Source organism: Crinia signifera, chromosome 5, assembly GCF_055691185.1.
Source record: "Crinia signifera chromosome 5, ASM5569118v1, whole genome shotgun sequence".
Lineage (NCBI taxonomy): Eukaryota > Metazoa > Chordata > Amphibia > Anura > Myobatrachidae > Crinia > Crinia signifera.
Window position 1 is genome coordinate 121,077,485 of NC_139221.1, and position 19,373 is coordinate 121,096,857.

At 41.4% G+C, this 19,373-nt stretch overlaps 1 protein-coding gene across 1 annotated transcript in view; it reads left to right on the forward strand.

Annotated features, from left to right (window-relative positions):
* LOC146005725 (uncharacterized) overlaps positions 1-19,373 on the forward strand; it is a 286,436-nt gene that overhangs the window by 126,534 nt on the left and 140,529 nt on the right. Inside the window, exons 16-17 of the mRNA XM_083145153.1 lie at positions 2,985-3,151; positions 3,223-3,283. Of these exons, the coding sequence (XP_083001279.1) occupies positions 2,985-3,151; positions 3,223-3,283 (228 nt within the window). The remainder of the gene's footprint in view (positions 1-2,984; positions 3,152-3,222; positions 3,284-19,373) is intronic.

Genomic DNA, 19,373 nt, shown 5'->3' on the forward strand with positions numbered 1-19,373 from the left:
ACATCTGCCCCACCTGCAGTGCACATGGTTTTGCCCATCTAAGAAGGATTTTGTCAGAAAGAATGAACCAAAATAAGGCCCTAAGTATCCAACTCACGGCAGAGCATGCTTATCACCAGAGCAATTCAGCTGCTCCAAAAAGAAGCTCTTCCTGCAATCAGTAAACACAGTGACACTGCTCCTTAGTAGCAGCATTCTTAAGTTTACTCTCACCGGCATCTTTGCATTGAAGAACCTAACAAACGAGAAGGGCTCTGAGAAAAATGCCACGTATTCTCACAGACAAGCTCTGAAAACATTACATTTTTAGGTATTTGCTGAATATCAGGTGGTCCTATTATTCTGATGATTAAGGGGAATTCTACAAGGAGCATGCAAAAAAAGTTAAAATAATATAATATACGCATATTAATGTGCATAAGACGTAATCGGCAACAATAATGTGCATAAAATGGTGGTTGCCAAGAAAATAGCAATAGAGAGGCCTAATCACACAGTTTTGTACTCAGCAAGAGATGTTACTATAGGACTAAAATCTAATGCATAGATCCATATCAAGATCAATAGAACCTCTGAAACATTAAGTTTTGATACACTGTCTAGTTTTCCTGCAGTATGTAAATTCCAGAATGAGATAATTGAAGTCCTACCTATTCTGTGTAGTGTTAAAAACATTGACTTATACAAATTGAACTAAAGAGATGGCACAAAAGACAGATGTACTTAAATATACATATTTTTAATGAATTAAGTACTGAATAGATTTAGTTTTTATCTGCAGAATATAATGTCTTGTAATTCTTTTACTTTTTCCTCGTGATGAGTGCAGACATATTCTTAATTTCTAAGAATAAATATAAGAGCCTAAGCTTTGTACAGATGTATAGTATATGTTTATTACAGATGTATAGTATTTCTTTATTAGAAAACCATATGTACAGTATGTAGAAGTTGTAGGCACATGCATAGGGAAACATTATTCAGGAGGCAGCATAGAATTACTTTTTAGAATAATGTAATTTATATTTTACTTTGAAATAGGTTTTTCTCTGCTACATTTTGTACCTTGTGCCTAAATTGTTGTAAATGTTATCACACAAAAAGAAATTCCCTATATACCTGTATTTTTGTATATACATTTATTTTGTATGTGCCTGTTTTAAGTTTCTTTAATGTCCGAAGCTAAAGTGCATTCATTTGTGGAGCCTTACAAATCAACAACTGTAATATATTATATTTTCACTTACCATTAATTAAATGTGGAGGACTTATATGAAATGTCTAACTTACAAAAAAAGATTGCTAGATCTCTAAGTGTTCAACTTGTGGGGAACAGTTTACCGCTATTTGTAACTAGCCATGTTAATGGCCATCTTAATTAAAGCCATCCAAGGAAGATTTGGGTGGAACTCATATAGGCCATTAAACTGGCCTTCATTTGAGCTACCTTAGTTGAGTATCTGGAGCATCACATTTGTGGGTTCCATTATACTCTCAAAATAGCCATAAAATAGAACTTTCATGTGAAGCTTGACAGTCTATTCTTTCTCTTTGAAATTATGGCTATTCCATGCGAGAAATTGGGAAGTAAATTAACATTTTCTACAACGGTGTATACTACTACCTTCAGAGAACAGCACAATTAGGCTCTAACCAGAGCCAAAAGAGATGTGGGAGGCCCCAGTGCACAACTGGGCAAGGAGGCACGTAGATTGGAGCCTCTAGTTTGAGAAATAGATACCTCACAGGCCCTCAACTGTCAGCTTCATTAAATGGTACCCGCAAAACACCAGTGCCAACGTATACAGCGAAGAGGAGACTCCGGGATTCTGGTCTTCTAGGCAAAGTGGCAAAGAAAAAGCCATATCTGAGACTGTCCAAAAAAAGGAAATTATTAATATTGGCAAAAGAGATATGGACAGATGAATTGAAGTTTGAGGTGTTTTGATCACACAGAAAAAAACATTTGTGAGATGCAGAACAAGTGAAAAGATGCTGGAAGAGTAACTGACTCCATCTGTCAAGCATGGTGGAGGTAATTTAATGGTCTGGGGCTGCTTTGGTGCTGGTAAAGTAGGAGATTTGTACACGGTTAAAGGGATTTTGAATTAGGAATGCTATTACTCCACTTTGCAACGCCATATTGTACCCTGTGGACAGCACTTGATTGGAGCCAATTTCCTCCTCCAACAAGACAATGACCCAAAGCACACCTCCAAATTATTCAAGAACTATTTAGGAAAGAAGCAGGCAGCTGAAATTCTGTCTGTAATGGAGTGGCCAGTGCAGTCACCAGATCTCAACCCAATTGAGCTGTAGTGGGAGCAGCTTGACTTGATACACAAGAAGTGCCCATCAAGACACTGAATTTGAATGCCAAGCATCATTTTCTTGCACAGACAGCATTTAGGGCCATTTAGTATTCATTTTATGTTTGTTCTGTGGTTATGCTTGACAAGTGTCTTTCCCTATATATAGTATGTTTTGAGCACATATGTGCCGTTCAATCAAGCCCCTATATATTGAATCATCTTAATCTGGCAATACTGGCTAACAATAAAGTACCCATAAAAATGTAGATCCAGACTTTTGAGGGCCAAGCTACTGTACTTAATCTACATTATAAACGTATTTCAAATTCTGCTTTATAACTAGTCTACTGAAGATATTTGTGTTCAACTGATTTGTTGTACAGTAGGGCGTTTTTAACTATAAAACATATTTTATTTAAAGGGGTTATAGTATACCTGTTAAGAGTCAAGTATGGTTCAGGCCCAAAATTTGCCAACTGAGCTTTACAAATAGATTCTTTCACATTTGTTTCTTACTCTTCAGTTTTAAATTAGATTTGACAAGGCTGAAGTACTAAGACATGGCGCATCCAGAGTGATTCTGCTTGACATGTTTCTTAGTGCTTTTTAAGCATGGAAACATGTGGAAGGAATTGTTCTTTTACATTTCACAGCTTGTCATTTCCTTCACAGGACAACCCTTGGCCTCTAAAGGAGAACCTAATGTTCACAAGGAATTTATTCCCAGCACTACGAAGGATATGGAAACACAGTTTAATGTAATGAAAGGAAAGGAGAGGAATATTTTAAAAGAAACTCAAGAAAAACTACACCAGACAAGTCTGACACAAATTGTTCAGGTTTGGTGCTTGCTTTCTTATTTGTGTTTTGCTGTACTTGGAGTTCTGCAGATAATGGTATATTTTCTTAGGTGGAAGAGACATCCAAAGAAAGTACAATGAGACACATGAGAAGAAAAAAATGCAAGAAAGGTAAAACAAAACAAAAGCTGTATTCATGTTTTTTTTACTGAATGTAGGTAGAGATGGATTAAGCCTCTTGTAGACTTGTGGCATAATAAGTAACATGTAGCCAGACACTTGCTGATATAGTACCATCAACATCTAACTACACTGCAGTGGGCTGTGTTGGATTATACTAGTGCAAACTAGCATATAGACTTCCCATATTAGAACCATTGAAACCAGAAATCGTGGGGGTGATATGATCATGTCACAATAGTGACATGATCTATTGTGACATGGTGTGGTCTTTGTAAGCATGGCTAGCTCATGGTAAGCACTAGGCCCTCTAGTACCCCCCTAACAGCCAATTTTCTTGGATTCAATATGGAATGTTTACTACAGTACATTGGCAGGTTATAAATATTTAGCAATTTCCAAGTGATCTAGTTAAGGAATAAAGTGAAATTGTTCTGTGGTTGTGCAGCAATGGTGGGATACATGTATATTTGCATTATATAGTACTCTCAAAGTCAGGCATTCCCAACCTCAAGGCACAATAACAGTCCAGGTTTTAGTGATATCTATGCTTGAGCACAGGTGACTTTATTATTCCTACAGCTATTTTGATTTAACCATCTGGATATCACTAAAACTTGTACTGTTAGTGTGCCTTGAGGACCAAGGATGGGATTGCCTGGTCTAAGTAGAAGGTACATTGTGTGCATCTCAAATGTGTGCACCTCTATTTGTGTGCACCTCAATTGTGTGCACCTCTATTTGTTGTGTGCACCTCTATTTGTTGTGTGCACCTCTATTTGTTGTGTGCACCTCTATTTGTGTGCACCTCTATTGAGTAAATAGAAAATGATGGTGTAGAATATTGCACAACATTTTCAGGATACATTGAGCTGACCCTTTAGTAGTTCCATTTAGAATTTGAAAATAAGTATCTAGATAAGAATGAAAAAAAAAATACAGTCAGAATCTTAAAACAGTAGAAGGCTGTTACTAGGAAAGCATTTTATGTTTATTCCTGAATTTTGAGATGGTTCACAAAGTAAAGGACAAAGGGAAAACCTCATTAAAATTGTATTTCTGTCCCTATCAAAGATAATGAGGAAGTGGTAATGTTTTATGGATGTTGGTAGGTTACAATACAAAGTATTTTGAACACCAATTAATTTATAATTACAAACAATATGCTGTTTGACATTATCTGGCACTTTAGAAACCCCAACTTAGTTGATAGAGTTTTGTCTGGCATTAATGAGAACTGTGTACCCATATGAATTAACCTTATTTTAAAAGGCAATGTTGGAGATCATCTATAGTCTTTTCTAGAATATATAGAGTATTTCTCTAAATATTAACCATATACGAATGGGATGTCTTTGTACAAAAATATCTCAAATAAGAACTTTGAACAGTTGCATTAAGATGCTAGTATTAGGACTAAAGGCCCACATACACTTATGCAATTTGTGCCAATTTCACCCGATTCTGAAGGATTGGGCCGAGATTGGGTGTAATTGTCCCAAATTGTATATGTTTGACATCCAATCTGATCTGATGCACGGTCACTTGTACATCGGATCAAAGTCGGAGGTGGGACCTGCCAGCATTCCCGACTCAGACCCCTCCTTGCAGTGGGGAATGGGGTAACATGTGATATATCACATGCAGAAGGACCACAAGAGATGTATTGAATGTGATCTTGCTGTCTGGGAAGGTCCCGGCGGCTCAAATGAGATAGAAATCCCATACATGGCTGTGACTTCTCACAGTAGTATATGGCCACCTTAAAGTCAGTTCAGCCATGGAATTTTAAAGGAGTGAGTGTGCTACTTCCAAAATAGAATATAAAAACAAAGAAATGAAAAACCTCCTTCCTCCTGATAATAAAAATAGAAAATCGCAGACACTATTATTCATGCACTTCTAATAAAGACTATGTACAGTATATCCAAGTAATACAGTATAAAAAATATGTTACAAATAATTTATAAACAAGTAAATTCAGATCATAATTAAATTAGGGATTAAGGACTAGTTTTAGAACTGGTTTATTTGCAGTTCAATAGCTTAACATTTCAGTACTCCATGCCTGATAGCAGTCTTGTTATACTGGGGGCCAACATATACTGTATATCAAATAGTCTCCAGAGCAGGTGGTATGCTTTTGTAGCCAGTAGTTTTTGGGTTCACATAGCCCTGCTGTTAATCTTGGTAAAGCATACAATGGCGGAGAGGTATACAATTTTGGGAAGAGATAAAGCAGAGAAGTTGCCCAAAGGAATCAATTAGCTTCTACCTGTAATGTATCTAGCACAGTGTATGAAAGGACAGTTAGAAGGTGATTGTTTGTTTAGGGCAACTTCTCCACTTTATCTATCCTTAAGGCTTGATTCACCTCCCTTAAGGGGCATACACGCTGAGATTTGTCTTAAAAATAGCATTTTGAATTAGGGCTACAAAGCTAAATTTTTTAATTTATCTTAATTTAATTTAACTTATCTGACTACAAAGCCTTATCTAACATTTTAGCTGGGTCACTGATGCTCTCAGGCAAACTCTAGATATACTTTAATATGTTTTTTCTTCCTTATTGGCTTCTTTCTCTCCCATACACCCCTGTCGTATGCAAATATCCTAATATGATTGACTGGTGACCTCCACTACAGATTGGCCTATATGTGGCTTAATAGGCCTCCCTATTTCTTCCTTTAAAAGTCTCCTACTTGCTCTAATGCTGAGTTTTTAAAGACATCCTTATTTAAGCAGTGCCTTGGTGGTTTTTAGAATACTTTTTGGTCTTCAATTTCACAGCTTTCCTTCAAATTACAGGAAATGTACTTAGAATTAGGGGGTCTTTTATCAATAACGATTCCCCGGTACAGGCTAAATGAAAGCTAATATATAGAGTAATAGCTTCCATCTTTGTCAGTTTTGGGCTAATAGAGAAAATTGATTGAATACTTAAGGTTTGGTAACCAGAAAAATATATAAAATGTTACAGTGTTAATAAAACAAGTCCAATGTTACAAGTTACTGGCTTTACAAGCACTTTTGTTAGCGCACGAGTTCACAACACAGCAGGGTGGAAAGGGTTATCTCCTGATACAGTAAATGCACAACCTGATTGGATGCAAACTAATAGGATACTTATTTTTAATTACCCCAAATGAGGCTGGAGTGGATCAATTTAATAATATGGATACATTTTCATAAATAATATTAACTATAGCTTATCTCAAATGCAATATCACATTAATGTATGTATTTTTCATTTTACTAATGATAACTATATACTGGCTATCTACAAACCTATAAACTGTATACCGTTCTGGGGGCCATATCTCCAGAAGGATATAAATACATAAGACACAGTACAAAAAAGAGCAACTAAAATGGAACATGGCCAACATCACAAAATATGCCTGGAAAAACTACAAATATCTCAATATGTATACTGTTTTTATTGATTGAATCAATGTTTATTAATGTTGGGCTTCCGAGATCAAGAACACACATTTACATTAAAAATTAATTTAAAAAAAAATCTGTTAGATAATGTGGGTTTTAGCCAGGATTCCCAAAATCAAGTAAGTTTGAATTTAATCGATAGAAGCGATCAATTTTGACCAAAATTTACCTCTAGTAAATATACCCCTGGATACCTTCATTGGTACTCAGCAAACCCTGTAAGGTAAATACAGGTTTTTTTTCTACTTTTGCCTCTCTGGATACAACTGTAGCTTGACACTGGGTCTCACATGGAGCTTGTCCCTATACCGGACCTAAAAAACGTCATACTGGTGCACCACTTTACCCTCACAGTTGCTGGAAGACATTTTCTTTCTGTCTCACTAAGGGGGGTATTCAATATTGGGTCATGATTGTCGAGGTGGCACGACATCTGTGACCCTGTCCCATTATCAGTCTGCTTGACTGAGAATTTGCAGGTGGGATTCAATGTCCCGCCTGTAGCCTGTAGAAGGGGACGTGGCCAGGAGCTGCAGCCAGGAATAGGAGAGCTGCAGCCGGGAGCTCATCACTTCACAGCCGTTTACTGCTTGTGAAGTTAGGCTCGTTCTGCAAGATCCCCTGTTGAATGCTGTTGGGGAAGACAGCATTGAATAGGGCCCTGCAGCCATATCCCCTATCAGCATATAGCTGTGGGAGATTGAATACCCCCCCCCCTTTGTCTCTTGCACAAGGTAGTATCTGGATTCCACAGCTTTACTATGACACTGCACTGAGCTGTGTATGTTCTTGACAAATCACTTAGATCTTATCAGCATGCCCACTGCTCTCTGTCCTGAGCAGTTTAACTGGCATTTACACCAGCAAAGCATTCCCATCTCTTTAGCATACACTACTATATTTATTTCTGACCCATAGCCTTTTCTCTTCCTGTTTGCATGCTTCTGCATATACCTCTGTGCATGAACCTGGCTCTCTTCTCTGCCACTGGGCATCCACGGGGTTTGTTATCTCAGTTTACTCACATTTTTCTCCTTCATTCACAGGGGACACTGAAGTCTACATTACATTCAGGGATAGAGTGAGTGTTATAGGAGTCGGCACTTTACATTTTGTTGAAGTGAGGTAGGCTCCTCCCCTATATCCCCCCCAGACATCAGTCTTATAAAAAGAGGGTTTTTTTTGTGCTATTGTCCATTTCAAACTTTTAGGACAGGCAGACCGGGCCACTGTCTGCCTGTATCATGGGACACCCCTAATGGATCCGGTTGCCACCGCATGTGGTGCGCTTCAATATTCCTGCCACTGGCGCACCTGCACCGGGGACCTACCACAACTGCCTCCGGTTCACATCTGGGTCCACCACACAGGCCACACACACATTCAGGGGGCTTTGCTTGGAGGCAATGGAGAAAATTCAGTCATTGCAGGAGCTAGTGAAACAGGTGTTAAGAGACCGTAGGGTCACTGTACATCTCTGCATCCAGCTTCTAGGGAAGATGGTCGCGACCGTCGAGGCTATACCTTTTTGCCGTTTCCATCCAGAACTTTTCAATTAGATCTTCTAAAACAGTGGATGGGCTCCCATATTCATTTACACACACTGGTGGTATCAGGTCCGGAAACAAGATTGTTGCTCCTTTGGTGGTTACATACCTCCAATCTCTTGCAAGGCCGCAGTTTTGCAGTATGGGAGTGGTTGGTTCTAATGACAGATGCCAGCCTTTGGGGCTGGCTAGCTGTAGTTCACGCCATCACTTCCAGGGGTGTTGGTCCTCTCAGGACTCCCGGTTGCCCATCAACATCTTGGAGCTCTGGGCAGAAGACCTGGCCTTGACACAGGCTCATCTGCTACTCTGAGGGAGAGCAGTCAGGATTCAATCAGACAATGCTAGTGCAGTAGCCTATATCAACAATCAAAGGGGCACTCACAGTCACCAGGCAATGCGAGAAGTCTGCCCAATTCTCAACTTGGGAGAACATTATGCGACCAGTCTGTTGGCCATCTTTATCCCAGGTGTGGAGAACTGGGAGGTGGATTATGTCAGCCATGAGCACCTTCTCCCAGGAGAAAGGTTCCTCCATCTGGCAGTCTTCTCCCAGTTAACTCGTCATTGGGGAATTCCCCAAATTGATCTAATTGCCTCCAGACTGAACCACGAGCTTCGTCAATATTGCTCAAGTATGAGGGATCCAGTGGCAGTGGCGGTGGATGCCTTAACCATTCATTGGCATTACTCTGGTTTACTGTACCTGTTTCCACCCTTCCATGTAATTCCCAGGCTACTCAGACCAATCAAATGGGAATTGACATCTGTCAAAATAGTAGCTTCAGACTGACCTCACCGACTGTTGTATTCCAAACTTTGCTGGCTCCAGGTGGACGACCATTGGCATCTTCAACTACACAAAGAGCTTCAGCAAGGACGGCTCGTCTTCTCCGACTTCCCGCATCTGCATTTAACAGCATGGCTGTTGGTTCTGAAATGTTGAACAGAATTCCCATATCAGTCATACCCACTATGTTAATATGCACATAAGTCAGTTACATCCGCACATTACTAAAGAATATGGAAGGCATATGTGTTGTGGTGCGAATGACGGCATTTACCTACTACCTTGTTTAGTCTGTCATGCCTTTTACAGTTTTTACAAGCTGGGTTTTCAGTGAGGCTCTGCTTGGGGTCTCTCAAAATGCAGATATCAGCCATGTCAATCTTTTTTCACCAGAGGTTGACCTTGCTACCAGAGGTCCAAACCTTTCTGAAGGAAGACTTTTGAAATGCTCGAGTCTGTTGACTTGCGTTTACTCATATGGAAATCTGTCCTCTTACTGGCATTAGTCTTGGCCAGGAGGGTCTCCGAACTGGGGGCATTTCCTGTCCTTTGCCCTATTTAGTTTTCCACAAGGATAGAGCGGAGCTCCGGATGCGTTTGGATTTTTTGCCTAAGGTTGTCTCTGCCTACAACATTAATCAACCTATTGTGGTTTCGGGCTTATGGGGTGACTCCAGTGCATTAGATGTGGTGTGTGCCTTGCGCGTTTATGTGGACAGGATGGCATCTTTACGGAAGTCGGATGCCTTGTTTGTCCTGTATGTTGTGAATAAGTGGGACTGGCCGGCCTCAAAACAAACACTTGCAAGATGGATCTGTCTAATTATAAAACAGTACAGACAAAAAACTTGCGCTTAAGGCACCCTTAATGTCAATTTAATAGTCTCCTGCAGCATTTCTAAAAAGGAATGCTCAGTCCCTTATAACAACAGTAAACAAATGAAAAAATAAGAACTGCGCTGGAAACAATATTATAATTACTTGGATTTATTCAATCAGATAAATTAGTATCACCGGCCAGTAAAAATGTTAAAAGAATAGGATATCACAGACAAACATTTAATGGACAGTTAAAAAGCATATACAGACTGATGAACTTAAACCGATTACACAGCTGATTGACAGTAGCCTTTGTTATGGTGCCTTGGATTAGGGAACCAACTCGGTTTATCCTTTTATAGAATTAAATATGCACTGTATAGTGGCTTTAAAAGAAAAAAGTTCTTTAAATGAAAAAACTAGGGTACTTGTTTAGTTTCACGGCGGCAGATATATCGCATGCGATATCGCATGCTATTGCATGCGATGCGGTCGGATGCGATTTGATGCGATTTTGTACCTGTTTATAACCCCACTATCCACTACGCATGGAGTTGATTTTACATAGTGTGGCGAGCGCAGCAAGCCACCGAGCCTGAAGCGTGGCGAGGGGATGCGGATTACTTTACATGTATTCCGTGCCGAGTGCTGCAAGCCCCGCAAGGGGACATGGAATACATGTAAAGTAATCCGCGTCCCCTCGCGTGGCTAGCTACGCTCGCCATGCTTCAGGCTCGGTGGCTCCCTACGTTTGCCATGCTTCGGGCTCAGTGGCTTGCTGCGCTTGCCACACTATATAAAATCAACTCCATGCGTAGTGGATAGTGGGGTTATGAACAGGTACAAAATCGCATCCGATCGCATCGCATGTGATGCAATCGCATGCAATTTATCTGCCGCCGTGAAACTAAACAAGTACCAAAACTAATCTCTTACTTTGTCATGTCTAGCCAGACATAAAAAGGTCCCTCTCAGGATCCTGCAGTGTGGCGTCCCCTGTATATTGAGGTTTGTGTTCAGCAGTAATACATTGGTAGTGATGCTGGGGGGTATATTTAAATTGCCTTTGGTGCAGGTTCCTGGCAGAGCCTCCTTGTATTTCAGTCAGGTGTAGGTGATGACGCGTTTCCCCACCTCCTCTTGGTGTCAGCGGCTTCTTCAGATCAGAGTACCAAAACAAGCATATGTAGCCGCCAGTCAGACTCCTCTGGAGCCTCCTCTACAGTGTCAGCGGCTTCTTCAGATCAGAGTACTAAAACAAGCATATGTAGCCACCAGTCAGACTCCTCTGGAGCCTCCTCTACAGTGTCAGCGGCTTCTTCAGATCAGAGTACTAAAACAAGCATATGTAGCCACCAGTCAGACTCCTCTGGAGCCTCCTCTACAGTGTCAGCAGCTTCTTCAGATCAGAGTTATAAAACAAGCATATGTAGCCACCAGTCAGACTCCTCTGGAGTCCATTTCTGCTTTCGTCGGTCTGTCATGGGCCACGGCATGGGGTGTCTCTATGTCACAGTTGTGTAGGGCGGCCACCTGGTCTAGCTCACACACCTTTGTACAGTTCTACAGGTTTGACACCTTTTCGACCGCAGCTTCTCGCTTTGGTCGTGCAGTGTTACAGGGCTTTCAGCACCCTCCCACCCATGGGGGTAGCTTTGGGACATCCCAAATGTAATGCAGACTTCAGTGTCCCCTGTGAATGAAGGAGAAAATAGAAATTTGGTGCTCACCGTTAATTCCCTTTCTCCGAGTTCACATGGGACATTGAACGCCCAACCGGCACTAAGCCTTCTGTAATTAAGTATACTAAGGTGTACTGGTTGTGTGGTGATTGTTTCTATTTTTCTCTTGGTTTTGCTGTTCTGTCTACACCTCCTTCTCTTGAGATACCTGGTCTCCTCTCTAAATACATCTAGCATGTGGTACAGTTATGTCTCTTTTTCTGCTCCAACAGCATTTTAATCTGTACATTTGAACATGATGAAAGATAAAAAAGTTCTATAACCTTAAGAAAAGAAAATACTACTAGTTTTTTTTTACTTAATTGTTTTCCATCTTTGCAAAATCTTATTAAGATGTTCCCTATATTAGCAAACATCTTCTGCTCCTCGATATACTATACATTTTGAATAGAAGTTAGCATTTTCTCAAAATCTTCCTTTAGGGTCTCTGATGGCATCCCATCCAATCAGTAGCTTTGATATTACTCAGTTTTTCATTGGCATCCTGCACCACTTCTTTCCATAACTTTTTATTTGTCGGGTAGGCAACTAAATTTTGTAGCAGCATTTTGGTTAAGCGGCTTCCTAAAATTGCCACTTCGCAGTACATTGAGGGTTTCAATAGTGCATCATTCTATGGGGGACATTCAATTCAGCCGGCTGGATTAAGATGTAGATAACCTGTAGATGCATCCATCTACATTGCCAATTTTGCCTTGCACCCCATAGACATGTACAAGAAAACTTGTGATGTTAGCATTACCATAAACAAAATCCTTAAGTTTGCATAGTTTATTATTATTTGCGAATGCACCAAAATAATAAAAAAACACTATGGCAATACAGTATGTTACACAACGTTTTAATCTATACAGACGGTATCAGAAATGGAGTGGTATTCCTGGGCTGTGACAAAGAGGTGCCTGAAGTGAACAAATGGGTGTGTTATGGGAGTTACTATGGTGACTTTAGTAGCCTAGTCCAAAACATTATTTGCTTTGATTTGTGTCAGTGTGTTGCTTTTGTGTTTTGTTTTCCACAAGATAGATTTATTTGGGGGTAAACAGCAGTATTTTCAAAGAAGGATGGGAGAAATAAGGGTACAGAAAGGCATGTCATGCTAAATGCGGATTAGCATGTCATGCTAAGTTCAGACTAATTCAAACATGATATTTACTTTTACAAATCAGAATAATTAAAATTATAAAAATTTATTTTAAGTGTCATCTTCACAGAAAGTTCCAAAACCAAGTTGGTTGGGGAAATCTCAGACTGGTTGCCAGTTATCATATTGATGCTTAGCATGTGAATGTTTATCAAGTCTACACAAATTTTATGTTGACATGTTGAATTGTTGAAAAACCATCCCTGGTGGCTCAGTGGTGTCTTACCGTGTCCAATTGGCTCCAGTGTCTTCTTTCAAGTCCCGGTAATTAGGTAAGGAGAAGTTCTATCAGCATGAGGTGAAGTTCCAGCACAGGTGCTGAGTTGACAGTTATCATACTGATGCTTAGAATGCCAAAATTCATCATTTCTACATGGATGATATGCCGACATGATGAACTGTTGACAAACAATCCCTGGTGGCCCAGTGGTTTCTCCTATTGGCTCCAGTCCATCTTCTTCGGGGTCCCGGTGGTTAAGTTCTGTCAGTGAAGTTGAATGTTTCAGTCTACTCTACTTTATATTAAACTGTGCGACTGGACAAACTTGACACCTTTGACATTTTCAGAAAAGGCTAAAGAAATACACTGTATTTCAACTTTGACATGATTTATTAACGTCACATACAAAAACTCTCTTGTTGTTCACATGACTCTTGCCACAGAAACTTTTTGTGAGACATATTGTTGATCCACAAGCAATTTGGTGCTTTGCAAGTTATTAAAACAAAGAAATGTAGCTCAGCCAAATGTCAATTTTACTGATCATATTTTCTATTCCTTTGTTCGTGGGAAAAGCTGATATAATTAATCATTTGAAGGAGCCTTCTACAATTAAAAAAAAGAAGAAAGTTGTAGTCTGTGCAATGCTTTTCTGATTGCTAATCTCCATTAAGATATTCTAAGAATAACTTATAGGTTTAATTCATGAAGCACAAGAAAAATTATATCATCTATGGATTTTTCATAGTTATTGTATCACTTTATTATATCAATCTGCCTGACTGAAGAGAGAAAAAAAGAGAATACTTTCGTCTTGCAAGCTTTACATGGATCAGGCTGAGGTTTACTTAATTAGAACCTTCAGGCAATAAAGGAACCCTTTTTTTAAATTCTGTGAATCTTAATATGCTAAATAATGCAAAGCTTCAACTCTTGAAGCATGAGACACACATCTGGCAGCTTAACATTTAAATTACAGAATAAAAAAACACCAGTGTTAGTTCTCATGCAAGAAAAAAATGGGATATGAATTTAAAACAAAATTACATTTATTTGTAGGAAGAATGGAGAACTTTGAGGCTTATTGCAGATTGTACATATTTATCCCCTTACTTGTGGATTTTATTTTGCTTATAGAATATGGGATCAAAGTATATCTATTACAAACAGGGATGGACTGATGCTGTGAAGCAGCCTTGGCATGTGCACATGGACACGCAAGGAGGGATCAGCCATGACACACAAGGGCATACCACATTTTACGGAAGCCTGGCCTTATGGCACACCCTGTATACTAGGGGAGTGTGGGATGTCACCCGCTGAGGGGTGTCACCAAATTTATGGCTCCTACTCAGTGACAAGAGACAGATATTGCACTATAACATTAAGTTCAACACTTGACTCTTGTCAAAGTGTAGGAGCTGGCACTTCAATCTCCAGGGCCAGCTCACATCTCCCAGACCCCAGATTCACAGAAATGGGGTTGAGATGCTAAGCCACACCTACTTTCATGAAGCCACACCCTTACAATGACCCATTTGTCAGTGCATGCTTTCAGCACACATACTCTATGTATTTATTTACATACATTAGGTTCACAGGTTCAGAAGGTTGACATGACAATGGTCGACATACATATGGTCAGCACAAGTATTTGGTGGGTTTTATGTGGTTTCCAACTTTTGGTTAAATTACCATCGATGTGGACTAAAATTGGGAATAGTAGCCTGTGATGAGAGCACCAAGCATAGAGAGCAAAGTGAGCCTTTCGAGGGTACCTGTAGTGGTAACATATGGTGAGACATACAAAATGACACCAAAACAACTTAGAAATAGGCCATGTTGACCCACATAAAATAGGCATTCCCTTCTCAATCCTTTGAAGCCTGGTGAGACCTCTGGTGTCTGCAGCAATGGTGGCACCTCCCACCCTTCAAAGGAAATTTAAACTGGTTATGACAACCTATACAGTCCTGGGCTCACTTTTTGTCTGGTCTTAGGCAGCAGTGTAGCTAGGTGCCATGGTGCCCGGAGCAAGGGCGTATTTCGAGCGCCCCCCTCCTCCCGGTAATGAATTGGGGGCGTGGCTAACATGTGTTGGCATGTTACATTTGAAATATATAAGACACTGTAACGGAATCTGCTGCACTATATAAGACACTGTAACGGAATCTGCTGCGCTATATAAGACACTGTAACGCAATCTACTGCGCTATATAAGACACTGTAACGGAATCTGCTGCGCTATATAAGACACTGTAACGGAATCTGCTGCACTATATAAGACACTGTAACGCAATCTACTGCGCTATATAAGACACTGTAATGGAATCTGCTGCGCTATATAAGACACTGTAACGGAATCCGCTGCGCTATATAAGACACTGTAACGGAATCTGCTGCGCTATATAAGACACTGTAACGTAATCTGCTGCTCTATATAAGAAACTTAACGGAATCTGCTGCGCTATATAAGACACTGTAACGTCCCCCCACCCCCTCCCCTCCCCCTGGCCCCACGAATCCCCCAAACCTCAAGTTTATTACTATATTCACTGACATCATTAATTAGCTGTAAAAAGTAAAAAAATAAAAGAAATCCACCTTGAACCAACAGATAGCTAACAGGGCGGCACGAGCGGCAGCAGAAAACCTTCTCCTCCAGGCAGTGGCGTAACTACAACTTTGTGTGCCCCATAGCAAAATTTATAATGCCCCCCCCCCATTATACATTATGCGCACACCGCAATGCCATTACACACATGACTCACACCAATGCCCATTACACATTATGCGCACACCGCAATGCCCATTAGAGATTACGTGACTCACCACAATGCCCATTACACATTATGCGCACACCACAATGCCCATTACAGATTACGTGACTCACCACAATGCCCATAACACATTATGCGCACACTACAATGCCCATTACACATTACGTGACTCACCGCAATGCCCATTACACATTATGCGCACACCACAATGCCCATTATACAATACTTTACTCACCACAATGCCCCTTACACATTATGCGACACACCATAATGCCCTTACACAATGTGACGCACCATAATCTCCACCTATGAATGGTTACAATGCGGGGCAGCAAGCCGTATTTCAGCAAATATTACTTTTTTATAGCTAAGACAGATAAACACATATTAAAAGAAAATAAAACATTTGAAACAAGTTATTTCAGTATAATAATATTGCTGCACCAAAGAGAAGCTGCAGCAGCACCCAGCATGTCTTCACATAAGCACATGTGGGGGAGGGGGCTGAAGCAAAATGTAATGGAAAGTGAGAGACTGCAGGTGGTTGGATTTGGGAGTACCTCTGTCTTGTGCTCCGAATGTAGTTGATGCAGTGCCTGCCTTGCAGTGCCAGTGGAAGAAGCAGGCAGGATGGAGGAGGAGGACGTTGAGATGGAAGGAAGGAACTAGAGAGCACAGTTGGGGGCGGAGCTACTTCAGAGCCAAACAAACTGATAGGGGAGCCTGAGGGGGGATCCTGAGTATGTGTGAGAGCTGAGAGGAAGCTTTACCAGGGAAAGTTCCTGCATCATAACATAAGCTGGGCACATGTGGGTGAAGCCAGTGGCATAAGCTGTGCCACTGCTTTACAGAAACCGTTTGCCCAGGCTTAATATAGTCGTGTCATCCGTACCCCCTGATGGTGGCCCCGTCTGTATCTGCCAGCCCCTTGTAATGCTGGAGGCTGGACACAGGGAAATGTAGCCACAGCCAGGCAGAGGAACATTCCTGGCTTGCAGTCAGCCATATTATACAACGCACTGATAGGTGGTTCTAGTACTGAAAAACTGTACTGACCTGGGGGGGGGGCAGAAGGCACCCTGCCGGCAACTGCAAGTTCACCTTTACTGAGTGTCTGTCACTCTCTTCACAGTAGTCAGCCACTATGGGCTGGTAAGCCAGTGTGAGTCCACATGACTGTGCGGTGGCCTTTTGGTGTCAGTCTTTCCGGTCTCCTGTCTTTCAAAGAGACAAGCTCCGTACGTATCATAGACAATCCGGCTTCTCACCCACCCCCCACAACACCCGCACGTCACAGCGCGACCCCACCGCTCCTGTCCGGCAGCGGCTCCTCACTCTCCCCTCTCCCTCAGTCCCTTATTATGCAATAAAAATAGTAATTGGCCGGACCGAGCAGCAGCAGGGCAGGAGGCAGGCGCCGGGCAGGGCAGCTGCCGGCACACACTGCCCGCCGTTAGTGTATGATATACTTGCAGGGATCATTTGCGGAGGGGGGGCGGGCCGGTGGCGCCATTCCACCAACCGGTGCCCGGAGCATCTGGTCTCAGGACTGGAGTCCCAGCAGTCCACCCCTGATGGCACCAATTGTCACAGCAGCATGGAACTCTGAACCAGCCATTAGGCATACTTCATGTATGTATTATTGCCTAAATTGCAGAAAAATTTCAGAGGAAGTGGATGTGAGGAGGAGGAACAGTCAGTCAGCAATTGCAGTCTCCAAGTTGGGTGGATTCTAGCGAAATTCACCAAAATTCCCTTTCCATCAAACAAGCAGCACTTGGCGCTATGAGAAGAGTCTCCCCCTCCCCCTCCCCTACCCCTCAACACCACTGCCTGTTAATCAGTCAGCAGCAGTGGGAAAGTATGGGTAAGATCACAAGGCCTGTTCTGTGCATATGCAGAATGGACCTTCCTCAGCAGTGCACTTTCTTGTGGTCAGGTCAGGTACTAAATCACCATCAGTATAAAAAAAGCATGAAAGTTACATAACATCACTACATAAAGTGAGTCTACTCACGATAGGGCATGTTATGTGGCCAGAACATCGTCTGTTATGGTACAGGATGTTAAACTATTCAACCATAATAAATTAAAGATTGAGCAGATTTATATATATAAAACGAGTCGCACAGCTAAGGAAGGTTTACTTGCCCGGGTGCCCTCCTGGGTGCAGATGCAATCCAGTTACATGTAGGCAAATGGGCAGCATTCACAGGGCTAATTCAAAAAAACTCTCAGACCACCAAGGGGTTCAGGTTCGACGTTTCAGTCGGTCAGACTTTTTTCAAGAACTTTTTTTGCATATAAAGAATACAGTGTCAATACACCACTTATATAGCACCAAAGTGAAGCAATCAACTTTCGCGCTACTGGATGACGTCAGACCAGACCCAAAGCATTGCGCTGGTGAGCGCCGGTCTCAGACGCGAGTGTGTCACCGCCCACAGGGGGGGGGGCGTGTCCAGCTTGTAATAGGCCAGTACGTGCCACACACCACTGTGTGCATGAACCTTACAGAACCTTTTACCAGTGCACACCTCTAGAAGGCGAGAATTACATCCCGAACAATCCCTGACTCTGTACTGAGTATATCTATTTTTAATTCTACATTGACAGGGTTACTAATCAGGAATACCCTCAGAATTTAGAATAACAATCATTGGGTATAATAAAAGAATGGAGCTGTCAACAATTCGCAAATCCTATAAAGATGTGACCATTTTAAAGAACTAAGAGGCCCCTACACTGACTCAACTATTGAATGAGAAGTCTTAAAGTGACAGTGTACCTCAGAATCATTTAAGGACCTAATAAAACCACCTTGTTGTAGATACACTCTGCGTACGAAAATCGTTGGAAATTATTTTTGTGTTATCTGCAAACCCCTGATGAAGTCCTATGTAGGGAGGGAACGCATTGGGAACATCTGTTTGCTATATTGAAATATCTGAAATTCACCAATGAACCTTTTAATGGTCTGAAACAGCCACTATTATAGTGTGGAATAAGAGACTTTTTGGTACTTATATGTTGGTTGGGCACCCACTAAGCTATTTGTTTAGTTTTCTTCATCCCCTCGCGGGGCTAGCCACGTTCGCCACGCTTCGGGGTCAGTGGCTCGCTGCTCTCGCCACACTATATAAAATCAACTCCACGCCAACATGGATAGTAGGGGTATGAGCGTACTAAGTATAGTGGGCACCCAACTAACATATAAGAACCAATTTTGCAATAGGTGCAGTACCCTAAAGATTTATCTTGAAGATTTTGAGGCCTGCTAAAATCACTTTAAACATGAATATATTCACAATCAACTGCAAGCTTGAAAATCCAAACAGGTGGAAATAAATAGCTATATTTGCAATAGCCAAAAAAGTCCAATTAGTAGCTTAGGCTCAATGCCAATATAATGAAGTAGCTGTGAGATGTTAGTCCGGCAAAGCAGTTAGATCAGTTAGGCTCCTGGCTCCCGGCTTCCTCCTGGTTAGCACTCCAGATAAGCCATTTCTGGGTCTTCCCATTGTAAGGTGATCTCCACAAAATAGAGCAACTGGTACCAAAGACCAATGCGTTTCTCTGCCTATATTCGCTC